The sequence below is a fragment of the Rattus norvegicus genome, chromosome 10, assembly GCF_021556685.1.
Source record: "Rattus norvegicus strain SHRSP/BbbUtx chromosome 10, alternate assembly SHRSP_T2T, whole genome shotgun sequence".
Lineage (NCBI taxonomy): Eukaryota > Metazoa > Chordata > Mammalia > Rodentia > Muridae > Rattus > Rattus norvegicus.
Genome location: NC_141543.1, coordinates 50,980,516 through 51,002,067, shown reverse-complemented (window position 1 = coordinate 51,002,067; position 21,552 = coordinate 50,980,516). Strand labels below are relative to the sequence as shown.

General features: G+C 49.4%; 1 protein-coding gene across 9 annotated transcripts in view; it reads left to right on the top strand.

Moving 5' to 3' along the window:
• Tom1l2 (target of myb1 like 2 membrane trafficking protein) overlaps nucleotides 1-21,311 on the top strand; it is a 122,123-nt gene extending 100,812 nt beyond the window's left edge. For 4 of the 9 annotated variants that reach the window (NM_001399549.1, XM_087572888.1, NM_001399550.1 and 1 more), the window contains 7 exon segments: nucleotides 2,597-2,645; nucleotides 3,102-3,225; nucleotides 5,728-5,845; nucleotides 6,681-6,756; nucleotides 15,249-15,308; nucleotides 17,205-17,241; nucleotides 18,132-21,311. In NM_001399549.1, coding sequence (NP_001386478.1) covers nucleotides 2,597-2,645; nucleotides 3,102-3,225; nucleotides 5,728-5,845; nucleotides 6,681-6,756; nucleotides 15,249-15,308; nucleotides 17,205-17,241; nucleotides 18,132-18,280 — 613 coding nt within the window. In that variant the 3' untranslated portion in view covers nucleotides 18,281-21,311. 9 annotated transcript variants of the gene reach the window in all.
• Nucleotides 21,312-21,552: the final 241 nt, after the last annotated feature.

The following is a 21,552-nucleotide window of genomic DNA, read 5'->3' as shown; positions in this document are numbered from 1 at the left end:
GGTTTTTGTTTGTTTGTTTGTTTGTTTGTTTGTTTTTTTGTTTTTGTTTGTTTTTTTTTAAAGAGTCTCTTCTGGACAGAGCTTTAAGTGGGTAGTGGCGAGAAGATCTCCCATCTGTACCGATTTGGGCACTTCCCAATTGGCCCAGGGTTGTGGCTTGCCTTGACTCTAGGCCAGCATTCTCCATTAAAAGAGCCTGACAGAAGTGTGAGCCCCTTGGAGGCTTGTGGCCACTCACTCTGCTGACTGGCAGCTTTCTGTATGTTTGTCAGAGGACAATGATCTGACATAAGTAAGAACAGAACACAGACACTGTTTGCCTGTGCTTTGGAGGCTCTCGCAGCCCAGTAGGTCCATTTAACCCTTTACTGGAGGTGTATGGCAGAACTAATATGTGGCTGACTGCTGCCCATAAGCCCACTAGTCTGCAGTTACAAAGACTTCAGAGGCACCTCTGGAGCTGTCGAAAACCACACATCTTTCTGGTTTCTTGGTTTATTATTTGTTTTAATGAGATTTTTGTTTTTTGAAGGGGTATAGAGAACAGGATATCTCTCTCTGTGTCTCTCTGTCTTTCTCTCTCTCTCTCTCTCTCTCTCTCTCTCTCTCTCCACACACACACACACACACACACACACACACACACACACACACACACACGTGCACACACTCACACATACATATTTATGTCTCAGACCGGCCTTGAACTCTTGACCTTCCTACCCTAGTCTCTCCCAAGACGCTCAGATTACAGTTACCTACCACCATGCCCATGTGGTCTTTCTAGTTCTCTTTTACTTTTTATTTGTTTGTTTTTGTTTTTGTTTTAGTTTTAGTTTTCAATATACCCCCTCCTTTCACTCCTCCCCAGTCCCCACCCCGTCTCCATCAGTCCCATTCCTTCCTCCCCTGTTTCCCTTTAGAAGAGAGCAGGCCTCCCAGGGATATCAACAGAGTTTGGCATAACAAGGTACAGTGAGACTAGACACACACCCTCATACCAAGGCAAGTAGGAGAAAAAGTGTCCCAAGAGCAGGCCAGAGAGTCAGAGTTGCCCCCACTCCTACTGTTAGGAGTCCAGCTAAAACACCAAGTTAACAGCTATAACTGCATGCAGATGACCTGGCACAGACCCATGCTGGCTACATGACTGCCACTTCATTCTCTGTGTCCTATGAATCCTGCCTAGTTTATTCTATGGAACTTGTTCTGGTGTCCTGACTCTGGCTACTACAAATTTTGTTGTTGTTTTCTGTTTGTTTTGTTTTGGGGGTTTTTGTTTTGTTTTGTTTTGTTTTGTTTTGTTTTTGAGACAAGGTCTCTCTATGTAGTCCTGGCTGTCCTGGCACTAACTTTGTAGAACAGGCTGGCCCTGAACTCAGAGATCCCCTGCCTATGCCTGCTGAGTGTTGGGATTGAAGGCATGCGCCACCTTGCCTAGCCTATAAAAACAAAAAAATAAACAAATAGATAAATAAATAAGGACACAGTCTCTGAGCTGCCATGGTTCACTTAGCTCTGCCCACCTTTCCGAGTCAAGCCTTTCTTCTTTCCTGTCTTTTTCTCTCAGAATGCCGGCCAGAGCCCAAGCCTGCTTCCTCTGGTAAACTGGTGTTTTCCACTCTTATCTGTGGCATCCTCTTTGCCACACAACTCTTTGCTCTCTTAAGCCCCACCTGGGCATCTACAGTAAACCCTCTAAAACTCAAACCAAATGAGCTCCACAGTGTACACCTAGTCACACTGCTCCTTCCGGTCCCTTGTCTCAGGTGCTGACCACCTACTAGGGCTGGCAGCATGGAGCAGTGCCTCTCTGGTCTCTGGTTTCCCAGGCTGTGGCTGGAGGGAGGTGGTTGGCTTCCCTTCGCCTGTGTCATTTGGAACTTTTAAATATAATGCAGAACAGAATCTATTGTCCTCTGTGGACACTCCACAGCTTCCACCAGCTGTAAGGCTGACTTCTGGCAGAGGGGCTGTTTTTCTTCAGTTGCTCTCAGCTAAGCTCCCTTTGTAGCCATCTGCTGCCTGGGTGTGAAGGAGAGTGTCCCTGGCAGGTCCCCTCCATCTTGCCTTCCTGGCAACCCTTAGGTAGGTGGCACAAAATATCTTATGGTTTCTGGCAAGGCCTTTCTCCAGGTTCTCCCTTCTCTTCCTGAGGTTGGGCTGGGAGTATTTTTAACCACAAGCTGATTCCCCCCAAGCAAACGTCTGTGGAGTAGAGGGAGCTCTGCATTTACCCTCACCAAGGACCAGGTGGAGACCTGGTGACCCAGCACACCCTCAGAGAGTGGAGGAGCATTGGGGCCAGATGTGCGAAGAGATGGCTAGGGATGGTGGCCTCCTCCTAGAACCAGCTAATAAATTCCCTGTTCCTGATGCCAGCTCAGGGTGCTTATGGGAGAGACAATAGAGCTAAACCTCTAAGACAGGAGCCCCATGTCAAGGAAAACATGACACATTGAACATGTGAGGTCCCCACCACTAACAGTACTGGCCAGTCTCCTGCCTCTGCTGGACCCCAGTGTTCTCAGGACTATGAGCACAGCCCTTTGTGTCTCACTCACATCATTCTTGTGTCTGCTCTCCTTCCTGTTAGGTTCGAGAGGTACCGGTCTGGCCGATCCGTTCAGAATGCCAGCAATGGAGTAAGTGTTCTTTGGAGCTCAGTTGTCTTCTGAGGTGGGCACCTACCCATATACACATTATAGCTTATCGAGCTTGGCCTACTCAGGCCTCACTTCTGGTTTTCTAACTGGGACCAAATACAAATACTTGGGTAACCACAGAGCAAGCTCTGTTTGAAAGGAAGCTGGAGAGCTAGCAGGCATCCTGATGGGAAAGGCAGAAGGAAGACAGTCTACAGTCATTAGTGAGGCAGCATTCTAGTGACTCAATATTCCTTCTGTGAGAAGGGAAGAGAGGAGGGCAGGGTATGGGGCTCACTGCTAACCTGAGTCCACCATGTACCCTTCAGGTAGGTATGGAGACCTACCCTCCATTGGCTGGACAGCTTTGATGCCCTTCCTTGTGAGTGCATGCAGATCTGTATGGGGTTGCTGGAGCTTAACCCAAGGGCTGACCTCACCTTCATGTCCTGACAGGTACTAAGTGAAGTTACTGAAGACAACTTAATAGACCTGGGCCCAGGCTCTCCCGCTGTGGTGAGCCCCATGGTGGGAAGCACAGCACCCCCATCTTCTCTCTCCTCCCAACTCGCAGGCTTGGGTGAGTATTAAAATGGAGGAAATGACCTCTTTCTTCCCTCCCTCCTTCCTTCCCTCCCTTGATATCTTTCTCTTTGTTGGGAGGTCAGAAAGGGCCTTTGGAATGGTCCACGTGGAGGCGTGCTCCAGAGTCCTAGCCAACTGTACCACCTTCATTTTATAACCTCCTTCCTGAAATTTGAGGTTTAAGTCTTTGTTGGGAAGTAGAGGTTTTTGAAAGAAGTTCTGACGATGTGGAAATTGTTTCCTTTTCAAAAGATGAGTAACTAACATGTTTTATCTGGAGAGTTCTTTGAGCTTGAAATGATTTGCTTTTCACTGCTAACTAGGCTAAAGGTGGCAAGTATCTTATCTCACTGGCTGCTCACAACGTAGGTATGAAGGGCACCTACAACCACATTGTCCTAGTTTCATTTCTGTAACTGTAATAATTAATCTGACAGAAAAAGCAGCTTAGGGGACATTTATTTGGTTTACAATTCCAAGTTGCAGTCACTTGAAGCAGCTCGTCACACCCACAATTAAGAGCAGAGAGAATGTATGTATGTTATCTGTTCTCAGCCCCCACCTCTGTATTTTACAGTCCAGAACCGGAACCCAGGCAGTCTTGCTGTTCACAGTGGATGGGTCCTCCCACTTTTGTTAATGCATCAAAGCAAAGCCCCCAAAATGTGCCCACATCCCAACCTAGTTTAGAGAGTCCCTCATTGAGAGTTTCTTCTCGGATGATTCTAGATTATATGAAGTTGACAATTAAAGCTAACTGTTATACATCAATCCCTAAAAGATGAATCTGAGATGGATTGGCAATGTCTGCACAGGGCTAGGAAACAGAAAATGGTAGTATGATATATTTGCCTACCTCAAACTGTACCATCAACCTAAAGTGTTCTATTGTATGAAGTTTAGGAGACACTCCTCAATTTTCGACAATGAGAATGTGTGAGTGACTCAGTATGTTTCATTTATACCAAATTATATAAAATTAAATTCTAATATTGGTGAAACTAATAGCCATGACCTTCAAAATTCTTCCTCTACTATGATTTTATGTTTTCTTTTTCCTAATAATTCTATATTCAGTTCACTACAATTGGATTAATCTTTTATTCAGTGGCCTGTCAGTTGTTACAATTCTGGTGTTTCAGTTTTCTCTGTAGTCATATATCTAAGGTAGAGTAGATGTCTGTCCCTCAATTTATCTAGCTGATGACATATATGTGTGTGTGTGTGTGTGTGTGTGTGTGTGTGTGTGTGTGTGTGACATATATATATATACATATATGTATGTATGTATAGCTTTAAATTTAGATTATAATGATTTGTTTATTTATTATATATGTGTGTGTGAGATAGAGAGATAGAGAGAGAGAAGAGAGAGAGTGTTTGTATATGTACACATGTGAAGGTAAAAGAACACCTTGTGGGAATTGGTTCTTTTCTTCTACCATGTAGGTTTTAAGGATTACGTGTAGAACATTGGTGGCAAGTCCTTTTACTTGCTGAGCCATCTCACTGGCCCTATATTGGCATGGCCTTTTGAAAAGCCTGCCTGGAACTTAATATGTAGCCCAGGCTGGTCTTGAATTCACAGCAAGTCTCCTGTCTCAGCCTCTCGAGTGCCGGGAGTTCAAGTGTAAGCCACGGCATTTAATACCTAAAGTTCAAAGTGTATCTGCTGCTTCTCCATTTGATGCTTTACCTTAGTGTTCAGCTCTCCTCTCCCTCTTCAGCCACGCCTTTCATGCCCTCTCAAGGCTAACACTTCCAATGTCTGGCTTTCCAAACCTGGTGTCTGTCCACCTTTTTCCCCTTGTCCTGCAGCACACCTCCACAAATCTTGAAGGACCCATTTGAGCCTCTCCTAACATGTGAAGCCAAACACTGCAGGGTTTGGTCCTCCTAACTGCTCAGTTATGCATGAGCTCCTGAGGCCCAAGGCCATGTTGATTTGACCTGATGTATTAGTGCTCTGGCTCTGAGTACCTCGGTTGTAGCTTCCAAGTTAAAGGAGTGGCCCAGACCCTTAGACTTTGTGTCTGAGTGGACTGGTGGGGCACGTGAGGAAGCTGCAGGCATGCTCACCCTACTCCCTGCTCTCACCGCCAGCAGTCTCTGTCCAGGATACCTCTCTCCCTCCTTGAACAGTTTCAGATTCAGGCCAAAGCCTGTTTCCCACCTTGCTTGCCCTGGTTCTTGTGTATGTTGTACTGGGAACGCTGAGGACACCTTCTTACCCACAGTGTCGTAACCCATGAAGACTATCATCCTGACTTTTGGGGCCACTCCATCAAAAACTTGTATTTTGGGGCTAATAAGGTAATGGCACAGTAGATAAAGATACTTGGCATGCAAGTCTCATTACCTAAGTTGCATGCATACAGACGTAGACAGTCAGAGACAGACAAACAGACAATGGTAATGATACAATAATAAACCGTTTTTACCAGCCTTTTATACAACCCATATTTGTTGTCATCTACTTCTTGTTTTGCTGTCACAGACTTGGGGACAGAGAGTGTCAGTGGCACCCTCAGTTCACTTCAGCAGTGCAAGCCACAAGATGGTTTTGACATGTTTGCCCAGACCAGAGGAAACTCCTTGGCTGAACAGCGAAAGACGTATGTGGGGCTCTTTTCAGTGGCTTTCTGCAGATACTAGTGGGTGAGGGGATGTTGTCCCAGCCTGGTCACATTAAAAGGAGAAGCAGCTCTTTCTTACCAGACTTAAGAATGCTAAAAACTTAAAAATATCACAGTGAGGACTTGTTAAGTGCTAAAACTGAATGAGTGCCAGCCCCCTCTCCCCTTCTCTGCCCAGGGTCATCTGTTCTGTTTGTCACAGATTGTTTTCTCTTTTCTACAGCCCTCTCAGGGCTGAGGAGAAATCCTACTTCCCTATCATGGCTGCCTCATTCAGCCCCTCCCCCCAAAGCAGGCAACCAGACCTACTGCCAGCAGACAACCTATTGAAGGAAAAACAAAAAACAAAAGACTTCAGGGCAGAGGCTTCTCCAAGCAGTTTGGGCAAGGCAAGCCATGCACAAGTGGGGGCACTGATTCCAAAGCAGACAGCCCCTGCATCTGGAAGTAGCACCCATCCACTCAGCCCAGTAGGGGCTGGCGCTTGTAACATAAGTACTTTGCCTTCTGAAACCCCTTCCTTTGAGGACTTCCAGAACACTTTTTGACATCTTTCTCTTGAGCTTCAATATTGTTACTCAAGGCAGGAATGCTTGAAAAGTGTGGTATCCCAGGTCTTAGAGGACTGACTAAACTGGTGCCAAAATTTAGCTCTATGCCTCATCCACTAGGAGGCAGACAACAGGGGTCCTTAGCCTCTGCCCCAGGCCAAGATCACACCTGAGGCAAGCACCATGAGCTAGGAAAAGATTACAGGTCACAGCACACCTCTGCACCCACTGGGAGAGAACTCATTTGCACTGCTTTTCTTCAGGGTCACCTATGAGGATCCCCAGGCTGTTGGAGGACTCGCTTCTGCACTAGACAATCGGAAACAGAGCTCAGAAATGGTAGGTCTTCAAGCCTGTGTTTTGCCCACAGTCTCCTGGAGATAAAGATAGGCAGTTTGGTAAAGCTGGCTGGATAATTCAGCAGAAGATGGCAGAGACAGCCTAGGGAAGATACCACGGAGCACCTCTGGGTGGGGGGAGTGCACTGGTAAAACATTGATCCTCACAAGGAAAGGAAATGCTGATCTGAGCCACCTCACTACTGGCCTCTCAAAGTAGTACGGACTCCAGGGAAAGGCAGTTGAGGGTCAGAGCTTGTCTGTGAGGTGGCTTGGATAGTGTCCTCTCTCACTCTAGGCCTAGAAAAAGTCAAGCCAAGAGTCAGAAGGTTTTGAAATTTGTGTTAGCCCCAAACCACAGCCCATTCCTGTGAGCAGTCAGATCCCAGGGGAGAAGGCCATGTGCACTTGATGTTTTGCAGATTTCTCTTTTGAATCGCCCAGGAAATGTATGGGAATGCATGCCTGTCTGCCTAGCAGAGAAGAAGAGGGTTCCCAGGACCCCCTGGGCTGGAATGAAAGGGGAATGTGCCCACCCGTTCACTGGACAAGGACGGGCCCTTAGCCTCCTGTGGTCCCTGTGGAAAGGAACCTGGCATCATGGAAAGGCTTGGTCTTGAGGGCGAGGACTCCCCTTCTGAGCTGGCATGTGTACCCACTGCCTTGATCTCAGCATCCTGCCGTTGCACAGTAGTCTCTGCTCTTTCTCCCATTACTTAGACTTCTCTGCACTGAACCCAGCAAGAGAATTAGAGAGCCAGGCCAAGGGCCTGCCCGTGTACTGCCTAGTGAAGATGGGGGTGACTCCTCCCCTGGCTCACCTCAATCTGGAGCAGCCTTGTTCCCCAGCAGGCTCTGCTCTCCACCCTACCATGCTAGCACGTGTCCTGCTCCGACCCAGGACATTATCAGTGCCCAGGCCTGGGTCCAAGTCCAGGAGACGTGGTCTGTTTCTCACCCGTCACCCTTTGAATGCGTGGCTTGGCCTGGCTCCCTGTTTGCAAAGGTCTTGCTGATTTCAGCAGATTTACCAATGATAGTGGGCAGATTGCTGTTCCCGTTGTTACTGGGGCAAGGACTGGCCTCAGCAAGAAAGACTGGCAGGACATGGGACAGTCATGCGTGTATCTGTGTGTGAACACATCTGCAGGCTGTCTTGACCCTTCCTAGGCCATGCTGTCCTGGAATTGAGAACAGAGCAGAGATGAGAAGATTGTAGACACACCTCTGCAAGTAAGATCCCACCTCTAGTTACAGCGTGTAGAGAAGCAGTAGAGGGCTGGCAAGATGACTCAGCAGGGAAAGACACTAATTGCCAGCCGTGTATACTGTATACTTGACTCACATCCTCAGAAGCACAAGGTGGGAAAAAGCAACTGACTCCTACAAGTTACCCTCTGACCCCCACCTGCAGAGTGGCATGCATGCACACACATGAATGTACATTGCACTTACAAAGTGAATAGGTTTTTTAAGAATTATTTGTTTTATTTTATTTTTTTTTAAAGATTTATTTATTTATTTTGTATATGAGTACACTGTAGCTGTCTTCAGACACACCAGAAGGGGACATCAGATCCCATTACGGATGGTTGTGAGCCACCATGTGGTTGCTGGGAATTGAACTCAGGACCTCTGGAAGAGCAGTCGGTGCTCTTAACCACTGAGCCATCTCTCCAGCCCAAGAATTATTTGTTTTATATATGTAAGTACACTGTAGCAGTCTTCAGACACACCAGAAGAGGGCATCAGATCCCATTACAGATGGTTGTGAGCCACCGTATGGATGCTGGGAATTGAACTCAGAACCTCTGGAAGAGCAGACAGTGCTCTAAACCACTGAGCCATCTCTCCAGCCCATGAATTGTTTTGTTTTGTTTTTAATACAGGAGGTCTGTGGGTATAGCTCACTTGTCTAGTGGGTACAATGTTCTGAGATCAGCAGGAGCACCACAAACAAACAGATAAATATAAGACAGCAAGGAACGATATGCTGAACTCAGCATTCAAGTCAAGAATTTAAGAAAAAAAATACTTGGACAACTAAGATGGAGAAAAGAAAAGAAAAAAAGCAGAGTGAGTTAGGAAAGGATAGTTCTCAATCCCCTCAGCCAGGCCTAGTAGCAACAACTGTAATTCCAGAGGACTGAGACAGGGGGACTGGGAAGGCCAGGTCAGCCTAGGGCACAAAAAAAAAAAAAAAAAAAAAAAAAAAAAAAGAAGAAGAAGAAGAAAGAAAAGAGTATTCCTATCAAGAGAATCAGACCTGGCACCCGACCTCTCATGCTGTTGAGAGGCCTCCAGGAGTTGGAGAACAGTCAGCAATAACATTTTGTTATCCAGCCTAGGGTATGGTGATTGAATTTTCCTTCTCTTTTCCAGACATGTAAGCAGGGTGTGTGCTAGGACAGGGGTGGGAAGCGTCAAACCACACATTTCCTTGTGTGACAGATGATCAAGTCTGAACAATGACTCTTCTATTTTATAATATGTGGTATGACTTTTCTTGGGGGGGGGGGCTTTTCTGTCCTTGGCCCAACAGAGAGGGAGAGGTGGGGACTCTGACCTGCAGCCCATAGACAGCTGGCTCATGACCCAAGGAATGGTGAGGAGCCAGAGCCGAGTGAGCTCGCTGCCCACCCCAGCCCCTCACTGTGCAACAGTCGGCACCTTCCTCTTGCCACCTGCCCAGTCCTTGTGACAGACAGGACACAAAGCACTCACTTGTTCTGGGTGCCAAATCCCCCTGTGTCTATGCGGACTCTCCATACAGCCCCAGACTTCCAGCTCCAGAAACACCTTCCCTGGCATTTTGCTGAGCCTATGCCCCTGGGTCTTCGTGGGCTAGGATGTTTGCAGGTGTGAGGGGGCCTTTCCCTTCTCCAGCGACTCTGGAGTTCTCGGCAGTATTCGTTTTTCCAGGATGAGTACAAGTAATCATGGCTTATGCCCGGTGGGAGGGGCCGTTATAAGAGGACTCCTCTTATGTCCAGCCAGAGAAGCTCCCTCTTGGCCTGTGCCTAGGAATTTGGCAAGCCTAGGTTTGGTGGGCTTCTATCATATAGTAGCGTCTCACATATGGCCTGGAGATCTCTTACATAAATGTATAGATGATGGAAGAGAGGGAAAGGAGGATAAAGCTAGGAGAGCTTATATCACATGACAGTGCACTCTCATGTAGAGCTTTTGTGACAGAGGCTCAAGGGTCATTCCCACCTTACCCGTGCAGATGGCCCTGAGCTGGGTCCCAGGCTGTTTGCCTCAGGTTGACCACTTCACCCCAAGTACAGAATCAAATCTCTGCGTACATGTGCTGGGGTGGAGCAGGTGAGGATACAAAGAAATAAGCTGGTGACAGAAGTAGGCATGTGGACCTCTGTCCTCTGGACAAATGTGGTGAGTCAGATATAGATCTAGGCCTTGGTGTCAGGCCAGGAGGGACCCAGGTGGGCGAGTGTCTCATGTAGGACTTTAAAGTGACTTGCAGCACAGAGGCCACCTGCCTAAGAAAGGATTAGGCCACCAGTACTCTAGTTCAGTGGTGCCTGCGCTCTCCCACTCCCACAGCAGCACAAATTCACCCTGAGTAAGAAAGTGGTTGTTTCTTTGACTGAAGGGCTATTCCTGCAAGTGTGGTCAGGCTAGGCCCTGGCCCACAGCAGGCTTCTTAAAACTGTATCTCAATTGTTCAAATTGAAAAGATCTAGCTGTGTGCCCTTGTGCCTGTTAGCCCTGCAAAAAAGGATACTGTCCTGAAAACTACCTGATGTGACCTGGGCAGCTGGTGATGGTGCCTGTCTTTGTCCACACAAGCTGTCTCTACCCTTCCCTTCCCATATAGAGCCCCAGTCTTCAACTTCCCAGAAACAAGCCCAACTAACAGCTAACTTAGTGTCTCACCTTCCTACAGTTTAAAACAATGTGTGTTAATTGCTTTGCTTTGTCTCCTGTAGTATAGAAATCCTACCTTCTCAAACCTCTCAAGTACAGATTCTTCATATGGAAACTGTGTATGTTGAGTGAGACCACGAGCTTTAGACTGCCCCTCCTTGGGTTGGGTGGAGTCAGAGTTTCATGGCTCCTCTAGAGATAGCTTGGAATACAGACTTGCACCACTGGGCAGGCAGGTGTCCTTTTATGCTTGGAGCTGGGAACAACTGCGGAAGAGTTCTGTCCTCTCCTGGAACTTCAGGTATGAGGGGAGCTTGCACAGTTAGGTCATTACACCAGGTGTGTTGGCAGGTGAAGATAGGCAAGATCTGGCTTGAGCCCAGAGTCAGTGGCCTTCCCTTTCCTCCCTTCCTAGCCTTTGAATCTTTTTTGATACTTCTGGCTGGTGATCACTTAGAATCATCTCCCACTTCCAGGGTACAAGCAGGGAAATCCAGAGCATGAAAGCTGGTATGGTAAAGCATGCCTCTGGTCTCAGCACTGGGCAGACTGGCTCATGATGTGAGCCAGCCTGGGCTACATAGAGACCAGTCTAAGCTGAATAATGGGACCTTGTTATATACACACTCACACAAGTCGAAATAACCACGACAACAACAACAACAATAATGATGTCAAAGCAAGAACAGAAGTAGAAGACTACTCCCCCACACTCATTCATGGTCCTATGTTGCTCCCGAACACCAAAGGGGCAGAGCAAGGAAGAACAGCAACAGTGGGTTCTAAAGGGTGGTGAAGAGATGGCTCAACAGCTAAAAGCACATACTGCTCCTGTGGAGAACCCAAGTTCAGTATCCAGCATCCACATCGGGCCACTCACAATGCTCTATAACCACAGCTGCAGAGAACCTGATGCCCTCTTCTGGCCTCCATGAGCACGTGCACTTATATGAACATAGCCCCACATAGACAGACAGACAGGCAGGCAGGCACACAATTAAAAATAAAAACAATAATGAAAACCTACTGTTGTGAGAGGCTAACACTAGGTATCCCCACTCTATAACCTGGCAGACACCCAGACATAGCAAACCAAAGGGAAAAAACAAAATTAAACAAACAAGCAAAACAAACAAACAAACAAACCAAAAAAACAATAAAACCCAAAAAAGTCAGAAAACCAAAAACTGGCTGGATCCAGTGGCAGCACCTCCCCCTCCTCTGTTCCTAAGGTGGAGTGGCCCTGCCTGAAGCTCCTGGCTTCGACCCACCACCCAGAACCTAACCTGCCACTCTGGCATCAGAGATGCTTGAATCTCTTTGGACTCCATAAGATGGGCTGGGTGGTGTTACCAGGGTGGCTGCCATGTTCACTTGGGCCAACATTTGGCCTTGGTCTCTATGAGAGGGTGTTCTGGGTGGAGTCCTTTCTTTTCACCTCCTCTTGTCTTTCTCCCTCATCATTCTTCAACCTCCTCTAACAGCCTGCAGCATGGACCAGGGTCCAAGAAAATCATGGTATATGAGAACCACAGCTTCCTAGGGTCTGCTGGATGAGCCTCTCATGCAACAGATACGATGCTAAGACACCCAAGAGCCTGGTGACTTCTCAAAGCCACAGGGCAGAGCCACACTAAGACTCCAGCCATGCTCCTCCCTCCCTCTATCAGCTGGGCTGGGGTGCTTCTCCCTTGCCCTGGGCCTCCACAGGCTGTATTTTCTAGTGAGTGTACTGTTGAGTCTGGGTCTGGGTGTACCTCTGTGGTACGAGGGCTGTTCTGCCTGCTTCCCAGAGCAGGTGCCCAGCTCTGCTGTGTCAGTCCTCTCTCTGCCTTCTGTTAGCCTAGCTGATAAACAGCATCTACCTCCTCAGAACATGCCCTGAGGCCCAAGAGACCTAGTTCCAGTGACCAGACTCCCTGAGTTTCTACATTAGAACACCAAAACAGAAACCTGGAAGATGAGGGATCCTGAATCTGGAGTGACACCCAGTTCACAGAGGAGGAAATGGAGGCCAAGCTTGGGCCAACTCCTCCACCTCTACCCATACAGCTGAGGCCTCCAAGACAGGAGAGGCTGGCTCTCTGTATCGAGGAAATGGTTCAAAGAGCAACGATTTGACCCCAGCCTGCCGCTGGGCACTGTGGTCCAGAAGGAGCCCAGCTCCATTGTCGGCTCACTGTGCGGCCATTGCCTAGTCTCTCTACTTTTTTTTTTTTTTTAAGATTTGGTTTTTTGTTTGTTTGTTTGTTTTGTTTTGTTTTGTTTCATGTATATGAGTACACTTTAGCAGTCTTCAGAGGGACCAGAAGAGGGCATCCGATCCCATTACAGATGGTTGTGAGTCACCATGTGGTTGCTGGGAATTGAACTCAGGACCTCTGGAAGAGCAGTCAGTGCTCTTAACCACTGAGCCATCTCTCCAGAGCCGCCTCTCTACCTTTTAACAATAAAAACAATTATAAGAAAAACCTGAGGGGGTTGGGGATTTGGCTCAGTGGTAGAGCGCTTGCCTAGCAACCGCAAGGCCCTGGGTTCAGTCCCCAGCTCCGAAAAAAAGAAAAAAAAAAAAAAAAGAAAAAAGAAAAACCTGAATGTGACTCTTTAGAGCTAGCAACACAGTGAAAGTGTCCAGCTCTTCTGCAGGAGATCTTATGTTCCGTCCCAACACCAAAGAAAGCTTGCAGATATGGTGTCCCAGCTTCTCCTAGGTGGACAGAGATGGATATGGCAAAGGGACCCACATGCTCTCCCGCCATAGCTGGCATTTCTTGTTGGAGAAGTTGTTGACTGTGCTGCGGATTAGACCTGGCACATGTCCTCTGCAAGTCACATATTGTGGTTTATAGATAGCAAGAACATGAAGACAGCACATCCTGTTCCAGGACTGTGTCAAGGTAGAAAGCCCCTCTCACCCCACCCACCCTGCGGTCCTCAGATAGCAGATTGCACCCACTGTGTCCTAATGTTCTCTGAGGGGAAGGCAGGCATCCGCCATGGGCACTGCAGGCACAGCTATTGAGCATCCTTGCTCTCACCCCAAGTAATCATCTGCTTTGTCACCAGGACCTGTGTCATGGTGTAGGAGCTCCCTGAAATATCCAGTTCAAGAGTTTGAAGTGTCTGGGGGTTAAATTGGCAGCACAGAGAGACATTGTCATGTGATTTGTGAGCCATTCTGAAAATGCTTGTGCTTGCCCACAGCAGGGCGAAGCTTGGGCATAGAGCATGCTCTCAGAACAGGGGTCACAACTGCTGAGGGGTACTGCAAGCCTCTGCTCAGCACGCACAGGGGCCACACCTTTTGGCCACAGATTTCAACCTGCAAAGCAGGAGCTGGCAGTATGAGCTCTTTGTCCTCTTCCTTTTCAGGCTGGAGTTTGGGATTGTTTTTGTTGTCCTTAAGAATTCCTTACACTGAATCTTCTTATTGCCTATTTAAAGTTTATTCGACCCTAGATTTGGACATTAGAATGTCGCCAGCTGTGGACATGGCACCATCTTTCCTTCCTTTTCCTTCTTCTAGAAATACTGAGCTAATAATAAGCAAGGCTCCCAGGTGAGGCACCTCTCAGTCAGGGGGTAGGTACAGAGGTGGTTGCCCTGACTAAGGGCCATCACTTCATTGTCTAGGCTGGGAGACAACATTTTAACATGGTTCTGGAGGTCTAGAGGCCTTCACTTACTATCCTGTTGTATCTGATAGCAGCTCAAGTGGTTTTAGTTGCATGTGTTCTCCAGAATCTCTGCTCTGGGGCCCTTGGCTCAGGCCAAGGCATGACCCTTTCTCCCATAGCCAGGTTTGAGGGGGATCTTGCCACACCCTAGGTATTCGCTCTCAGCTCACAGTGGACTACTTCTCTCAACCACTGAAGCTTAGACAGGAGAAAGGCTGAGACTAAAGGAAGCTAAGGTGTTTGAGGCTACTCAGTGGTATTTTTTCCTCAAAGGAGAGAAAGAAGACTAAAGTGCTCTGTCCTTTCTTGTCATCAAAGCCCTCATTTTAGCTGCGTTCCCCTTAGAGGTAGAGTGAGCCTGCTTTATAGAAGGGAGCACGTGCCTCTGGCTCCTTCTCCAACTCACAAAGCCACCTCATGGAGCAAACAGGGCCCAGGGCTGGGTTGCCTGGCCCTCCCAAGAACCCTGCAACCTGCCTAGGCAGGTTGCTACCCTGGCTCCCCTCTATTCCCCTTGGCCTAAAAGCCTCTTGGCTAGGGTGGTCTTTACTGAGGGCAGCTGATTCTCCTGTCATGGCTGCCACATGACTAGTCCTTTCTGAGATTAGAAGGTGTCTGCAGCCCTGGCCTGAAAAGGCAAACACGCATAAGCAAAAAGTTCTCCATATCAAGAACACGTACTTTCTGCCACTACCCTTGCCGGCAGCCCCTGCTTTTTACCACCTCATTGCTCTCCTCGCCCGCCATTTCACACATAGCTGCCTGTGCTGCCTGTGCGTGCCATGTAGTTGTTTTGCTCTGTGTACATTTTAGTTTTGTTTGGGGGTTACTTTTGACGATTTACTTTGTTCTGGTGTTCTGTCTTCCTTCACCTGGCTGTGTGGGGGCTGCCTGACCCCGCTGCTTGCCGCCTCTACCTTCATAGATTCCCGTTGCGCAGCCCTCTGTCATGGACGACATTGAGGTGTGGCTCAGGACAGACCTGGTGAGACTTGACTTTTACATTTGGTGTGGGGTGTGGCAAGGCAGGAGTTCTTCTGAGGAAGGCCTTGGGGCTTGTGGCAGGGGCTCTACCTCCACAGTGGTGGGTTGGAGGAGGGAGGCGAAGGCAGCTCAGCAAAGCTCACCTTCCTTTCCTTCACATGGAGCCTGGTGGTGCTGGCTCTGGGCACAGCCTCTCAGCCACACAGCTCTGTACAGATGTGGGCAGGTCCCTTCAATGTCTCACACTTGTGGGCAGTGGAGAGCCCAGCTCTAACCACTTGTAACACACACTGAATCCTCTCCAGTTTCTCTTAAATGGCAGAGGCATGTGTTTCAGTGGTTCTGCTTGGTTCTTTTTTGTTTCATGCTGCTTTTTGTTTTGAGGGAGGAGGATATTTTTGTGTTTTGGTTTTTGTTTCCTTCTCTTCTTCCCCCTAGTTGGGGATTGCAGTCATGGCGTTGTGCATGCGAGGGGAATGCTGCACCCCAACCCTCATTTCTCTTTTTTTTCTCCCCCACCCCCAAGTGAGTTAGGTGCTTGGATTTAAGTTCACCACCATCCCCATTCCCACCGCTTTCTCATATTTGTTTACAAGCTCTGCCCCAAATGAATGTCTGTCCACCTTCTGGGATGGAGAGAAGACCAAGTGTCTGAAGATGGCCTCAAGCCAGTTCCCTGCTCCTTACAGAGCATTTCATCACAGCAGCTGGAGTATAGGGGATTCTGTGGTGGCTACAGGCTTCCTGTGACAACTCCCACAGGACATAGGCAGCAAGCTGTAGTCAGGGGGAAACACAGCCTTTTCCCCAGGGGCCAGGCCTTCTAAAGATGCTGCCCCAGGAGGCGGCCACCTGGGTGTCAGGGAAGGTTGAAAGTTTCCATGAAATCTAGGAGTGCCTAGAAAGAAATATGTCCCTTACCAAGGCAGGAACAGAAAGTCTCAGGGTCCTCACCCAGACTAGACACAGTGTCACACACACCTCTAAGCCCAACACTTGGGAAATGGAGGCAGAAGAGTCAGAACTGTAAGGCCAACTTTAGTTACTCAGTCTGTTCAAGGCCAACCTGGGCACCATGAGACCCTAAAGAGACAAGATTTAGAAAGGATTTGTCAGCAAGACTCTCACCAAGGCAGTGATATATCAGAAGAAACCCAGGCAGCTCAGCCCTGGCTGCTGGTGAGGCCTGTATATAAATAAGCTCCTCTCTGTTTGTTCCAGTGTGATCCACATAAGTGTGTAGAGGTGCGCAGGACCTCCATGGCCTCTTAGGCAGCAAGAATAGGAGCTTGGGTCCAGGGGAAGGTGGGTCCAGCTCCTTGGAGGCTGTGGGCGTGTGACTAGATGGCAGCTTCTCTGGCTTTCACTGCTGGAGTCAGACATAAGCCATACAGGCCCCAAGCAGCTTCTAGTTATTGGTGTGCAGAGCCTCTTTCCAGAATCCCTATGCTGGCAGCATTGATGTGTCTCAGCCTCATGTAACCATGGCGTCTGTCCTCAGAACCTGGTGTTGATGGATGCAGGACAGGTAGGAGCCTGCACCAATTTTGGAATTTTTTTTTTTTGGTTCTTTTTTTTCGGAGCTGGGGACCGAACCCAGGGCCTTGCTCTTCCTAGGTAAGCGCTCTACCACTGAGCTAAATCCCCAGCCTGGAATTTTTTTATTGTCCTTCTAGGAGATCAAAACCTAGAATCTTTTTTGTCGTTTTGCTCTTAAAAAAAGAAAGAAAGAAAAACTTTTTTTTTCTTCAAGATTACTCTCCACCTCTCTAATAGGAAGAAGAGAACTCTGGAAGCAGGAAAAGTCGCACTTCACTTGGGTAGCGATGGGTGGGCAGAGGTGGGGAGTGGGCAGGACAGGGATGAACCCTAATGCCATTCTCTTCTCCATCCACAGAAGGGTGACGACCTAGAAGAGGGTGTCACGAGTGAAGGTAGGCCTGGCCAGTGGTCTTACAGTCCTTCTGCTCTCTCATTCCCAACTCTCACTCAGGACTGCACAGGGGCTGGCCCCATACTCTGAACTGCTCGAGCCATGCGAGGCTGGGCCCGAGCCCTAGTCTTCATGGGGACTGAATCGCCCCACACAGTGCAGGGCCTTTTGGGCATCTGGGCCTCAGTTGATGGCTAGGTGGGAACATGGGCCTAGTTCTCCACCAAGGCTCCTGGCCTCTTCCCAGCTGACCTTACCTCCTTTCCGTCTTCCTTCTACACCTCATCCCATGCGTCCCCTCCCCTGGATTCTTCCAGACCCTGTGGCAAAGGCCAGGCTAAGGACCTACCATTGTCCTAAGTGGTTGCCTTCTGCAGCCTTTCTCAGGCCTCATCCTTGGGTCAGTGAGCGTGGGTCTGTGGTGTCTAAGCAGGTGCAGGTCCATTTCTCAGCCCTGCCCTGTGTGATCTGGGAGCTAGAGCTCTGGGCTCCTGAAGGGGTGGGTACTCTGCATACTTTTTCTAGAGCCTTTCTATGAAGGGACCGAGGGCTGCTGGTCCTTTCCTCATCTTTAGGGCCACGGCAGTATGTAGGGTCCTCCCTTCTCTCACCTCTAATCCAGCTTTCCCCTATTGTGTGTGCAGAATCAGGAATAGGCTGGTCCAGACTGAGAGAGCTCAGAATAACTAGGATCTAGCTGGTTGCTCTCCTGCCGGCATCCCTCTCATCCCTACTGTACACACACGTCCTGCCAGAGGGTCCTGCACACATGTACCCCCTGCCAGAGCACAGCCAGGCCAGGGTTGTACTGGCTGGAGCTGGAGACCAGGGTGTGGGGCTCCAGCTAAGCGACCCCATCAAGCCTGGCCCTCAATTTGGTTTGTATTGCAGAGTTTGATAAGTTCCTGGAAGAAAGAGCCAAAGCTGCAGAAACAGTTCCAGACCTGCCCTCACCCCCAACAGAGGCCCCTGCACCAGCCTCAAACACTTCAAACCGGAAGAAGCCAGAGCGGTCTGAGGATGCGCTCTTTGCTCTGTGAGCTGTCCTGTGGTCTGCCGCGCCCTGGCAGGTCACTGCTGACTCTCCCAGTGGACACTGGGCACTGGCCACTCCCCCAGCCTGCATACCTGTATCTCCATGGAAATGCCACTGTGTTTGCACCCAGGCCACCCTGGTCAGGAGCAACTTTGCCACCTTCTCTCTGGGTGGCAACTGCAGCACTGACCAGAGGTCCTGTCCTCCCTCCCCCCGAGGGCCCTCGTGGCCTTCGGTCTTCCCAGAAAGAACCAGTGGCACAGCGCCAGGCAGGGTAGCCCCTTGACACTTTCTGGTCAGAACTCCTGAACTGACCCTCTCATCTCCCCTTCCTGCTTCTGCCTAGCTCCATGGCTTCCTTCAGGTGAGACACTGCTCCACTGGACCCCCTTCTTCCATCAAGGATTCTGGGAAAGCAGGGCTCAAGCGTTTGTAACTACAGACTTGGTTTCTCTCCTTGAACTGTGTGGTACCTGTGGCACTTAGTGTGTCTGTACTTGAGTGGGTTCTGTGGTTACTACCTTGAAGGGCCCTCATGTCCCTGGCCCCTTCTCCATCAGTCGACTGCCAGGCCTGGGACCAAGACAGGGACCTGTGGCTCTTGGTGTGACAGCAGCTGTGAGGGCAGCATGTGCCCCGCAGATGGTAGACGGCTTACTCCAGGCACGGCATGCACACTCACATTCATACCCGGCCCTGGTGTCTACAGAGGGTTATTTGCTAAAGCAACATGACTTTAATGCATCCCATGACTAGACTTGGTCTTCAACAGCCTCCGCAAGCTATCTCTAGGCCCAGAAGAAGGTAGCTATGGGCTGTGCCTGGAGGTTCCAGATGACCAGGAGCCATACTCCAGTCCTCTCCTCTCCCTGACATGGCCTCAGCCTTCATGGCTGTCCCCACCTCACATATCTCTAGCCACCAATTCATTCTGAAGCTTGCTAACAGCCTCAGTCTGAGCAAATGAGAGCTGGCAATGCCCAGCGGGTCTGGCAAGGCCTTATCTGGCAGGACCTACGGAGGATGTCATTCAGGCTTGCAAAGGCATCCAGGAAGCCCCTCCTGCAGGGAGCTCAGTTGACCTGCTGAATGCCCAGACCTCTCTGAGCATCTGTCTCACCTCCACCCTCCATTCAGGACCCTTGGCCAACCAGAACTTCTCTCAGTGTTTCTCAAGGGCAGAGCCCTCAAAGGCTGGCCTGGCTGCTAAGGCTTCTGACGGCTTGTCACATCAGAGGCGGCCAGGGAGCTCAGTGTACCTGAAAGCTTGGCCTTTGGCACAGTTCTAGAAGGGTTGTCTGTGAGAGTCAGCTATACACAGCCTACAAGAGTTGGACATGTAGGAAATAGCAACCAGGCCAGCATCTCTGAATTAAGAGGCTGCCCCTGTTTATGGATGACATAGAAAGGGAGATAGGCTTCCATCAGGGAGAGAGCCTGATGGGGGTCCCCAACAAGGCTGTTCCTAGTACCAGTGTCCAGAGCTGTCCTCTGACCTCCTGACTCCAGCTGCTGGGTCTGACTGAAGCTGGGCTGCTGTGGGGGCAGCAGGTACTCAAGGACTCCCACCAGCCATCAAGAGGCTACCTCTCTGGCTGGGACCAGCCCAGCTAGTGGCTTGGTTTGTGTTCTTCACATCATGTCTAGAGGTAGTCTGCCTTATCTGTGGGCTGAAGTGACATGTGCCTGAGGCCTTTACCAGAAGCAAGACTGGGCCTGGGGGTCTGAGGGGCCTGAGGGAGGTTCACCTCTTGTGAGCTGTCCTGTCCTGAGGACTCTTTCCTGCCTCTTCCCCACCATCTGTGGGTAAAGTCCTTAGAAGTCCTCTCAAGCCAGCAGTCTCTACAAGTGTTAGAAATCACAGATAGAGTGTGTACTTAATTACACTAAATTATCGCCGGGACTCCTCATAAGCACTAATTACACCTGATTATAGGTTAAAATATTTATTTTGTCAAAATATTTTCTTGAGGATGTATTTAACCTTTTCTTGTTCATTGTGTGCTGAAGTGTGAAGACTGCTTCTTCCTACCTTTTTGGCCATCAGGCAGCAGCGAAGGAGCGTCTCCGGGTGCCCTAGAGTGACCTCTGCCCAGGTACTAAGAAGGCAGACTGGAGTTGGGCCGAGAGTCACCAACTCATTTATCTGTGCACGGGACATGGGGGCTTGGAGCCAAAAGGGCTTCTTGGTAGCTGTGGCCCCGGCCAGCTTCCACTTACTCTGTCAGCCCCTCAGTGTGAGAGACTGTGACTTGGCTCGTTACCCTCGTCCTACCCACCTAGCCCACGCTGTCTGCCACTACACTGCTCAGCCAGGAAAGTGGTGGCTGGACCCTCCGTGGCCCAGGGCAGTGAGCTCCTTTGTTCCACCACAAAGCTCCCCTTTCCACTGTCCTCTGGCTGATGGCCTCTCAGATGGCGCAGGATAGGTACTCTGGGGACCAGGTGGTCCTAGGTGGCTGGGAGGGCAGAGTGGGGCTTTTGTTCCTGCCTGGCCAGTCTGCAGCCTCCCTGTGTTCTGCTGTAGGGATGCCTGGGTCTCCCTGTGTGCTCAGCCACACAGGAGGCCAATAGGGGAGCATGTCTCCACTTGGAGATCCTCCCTTTGTGGCCATCTGGAACCTGCTTAGCCCAGTGCGCATCCCCAGCCCTTCACGTTCATGGGGTCTAAGCTAGGCTTCCCCTAGCTCCCAAGAATAACTGTCAATCCTCTGTCCTGACTGCTCCCTCCTGCCACACTCATGCCCTCAGGCTCTCTGGGAGAGCTGGGTAGTTTCTTCCTAAAGTTTGCACTTCCTTTGTGAGGATCTGAGGATCTTTGGAGCTGCTGAAAAGATGGTGTTGAGTTTGTTATTCTGTTGTCTCACGAGTCAGATTCTTGTCCCTGTCCTGTTTCTGTGGGTAGAGCTGCTTCTGGAGGGTGGCTCAGAGTGACAACTATTGTGTCTCCCTACCCCACTGGTTCTGCTTCCAAACACTGTCTCTAATTTGTGTTCTTGCATGTAAAGTACTCCACAATAAATAGTTGAACCAGCCCTTCTGTGTGATATCTAATTGGCCTGACCATCCAAAGGGCCTGGAGGTTGGCCCACCTGACTCTTTTTTTTTTTTTAAAAATTTTAATTTTTAAAATTCTGTGTTTATGTGTGTTGTCTGAGTGTAGATCTGTGCACTTACTAGTTCAGGTGCCTACAGAAGCTAGGAGAAGGCACTGGATTCCCTGGAGCTGAAGTTGGAAGGTGGTTGTAAGCCTCTGTATGGGCCCTGAGAACTTAA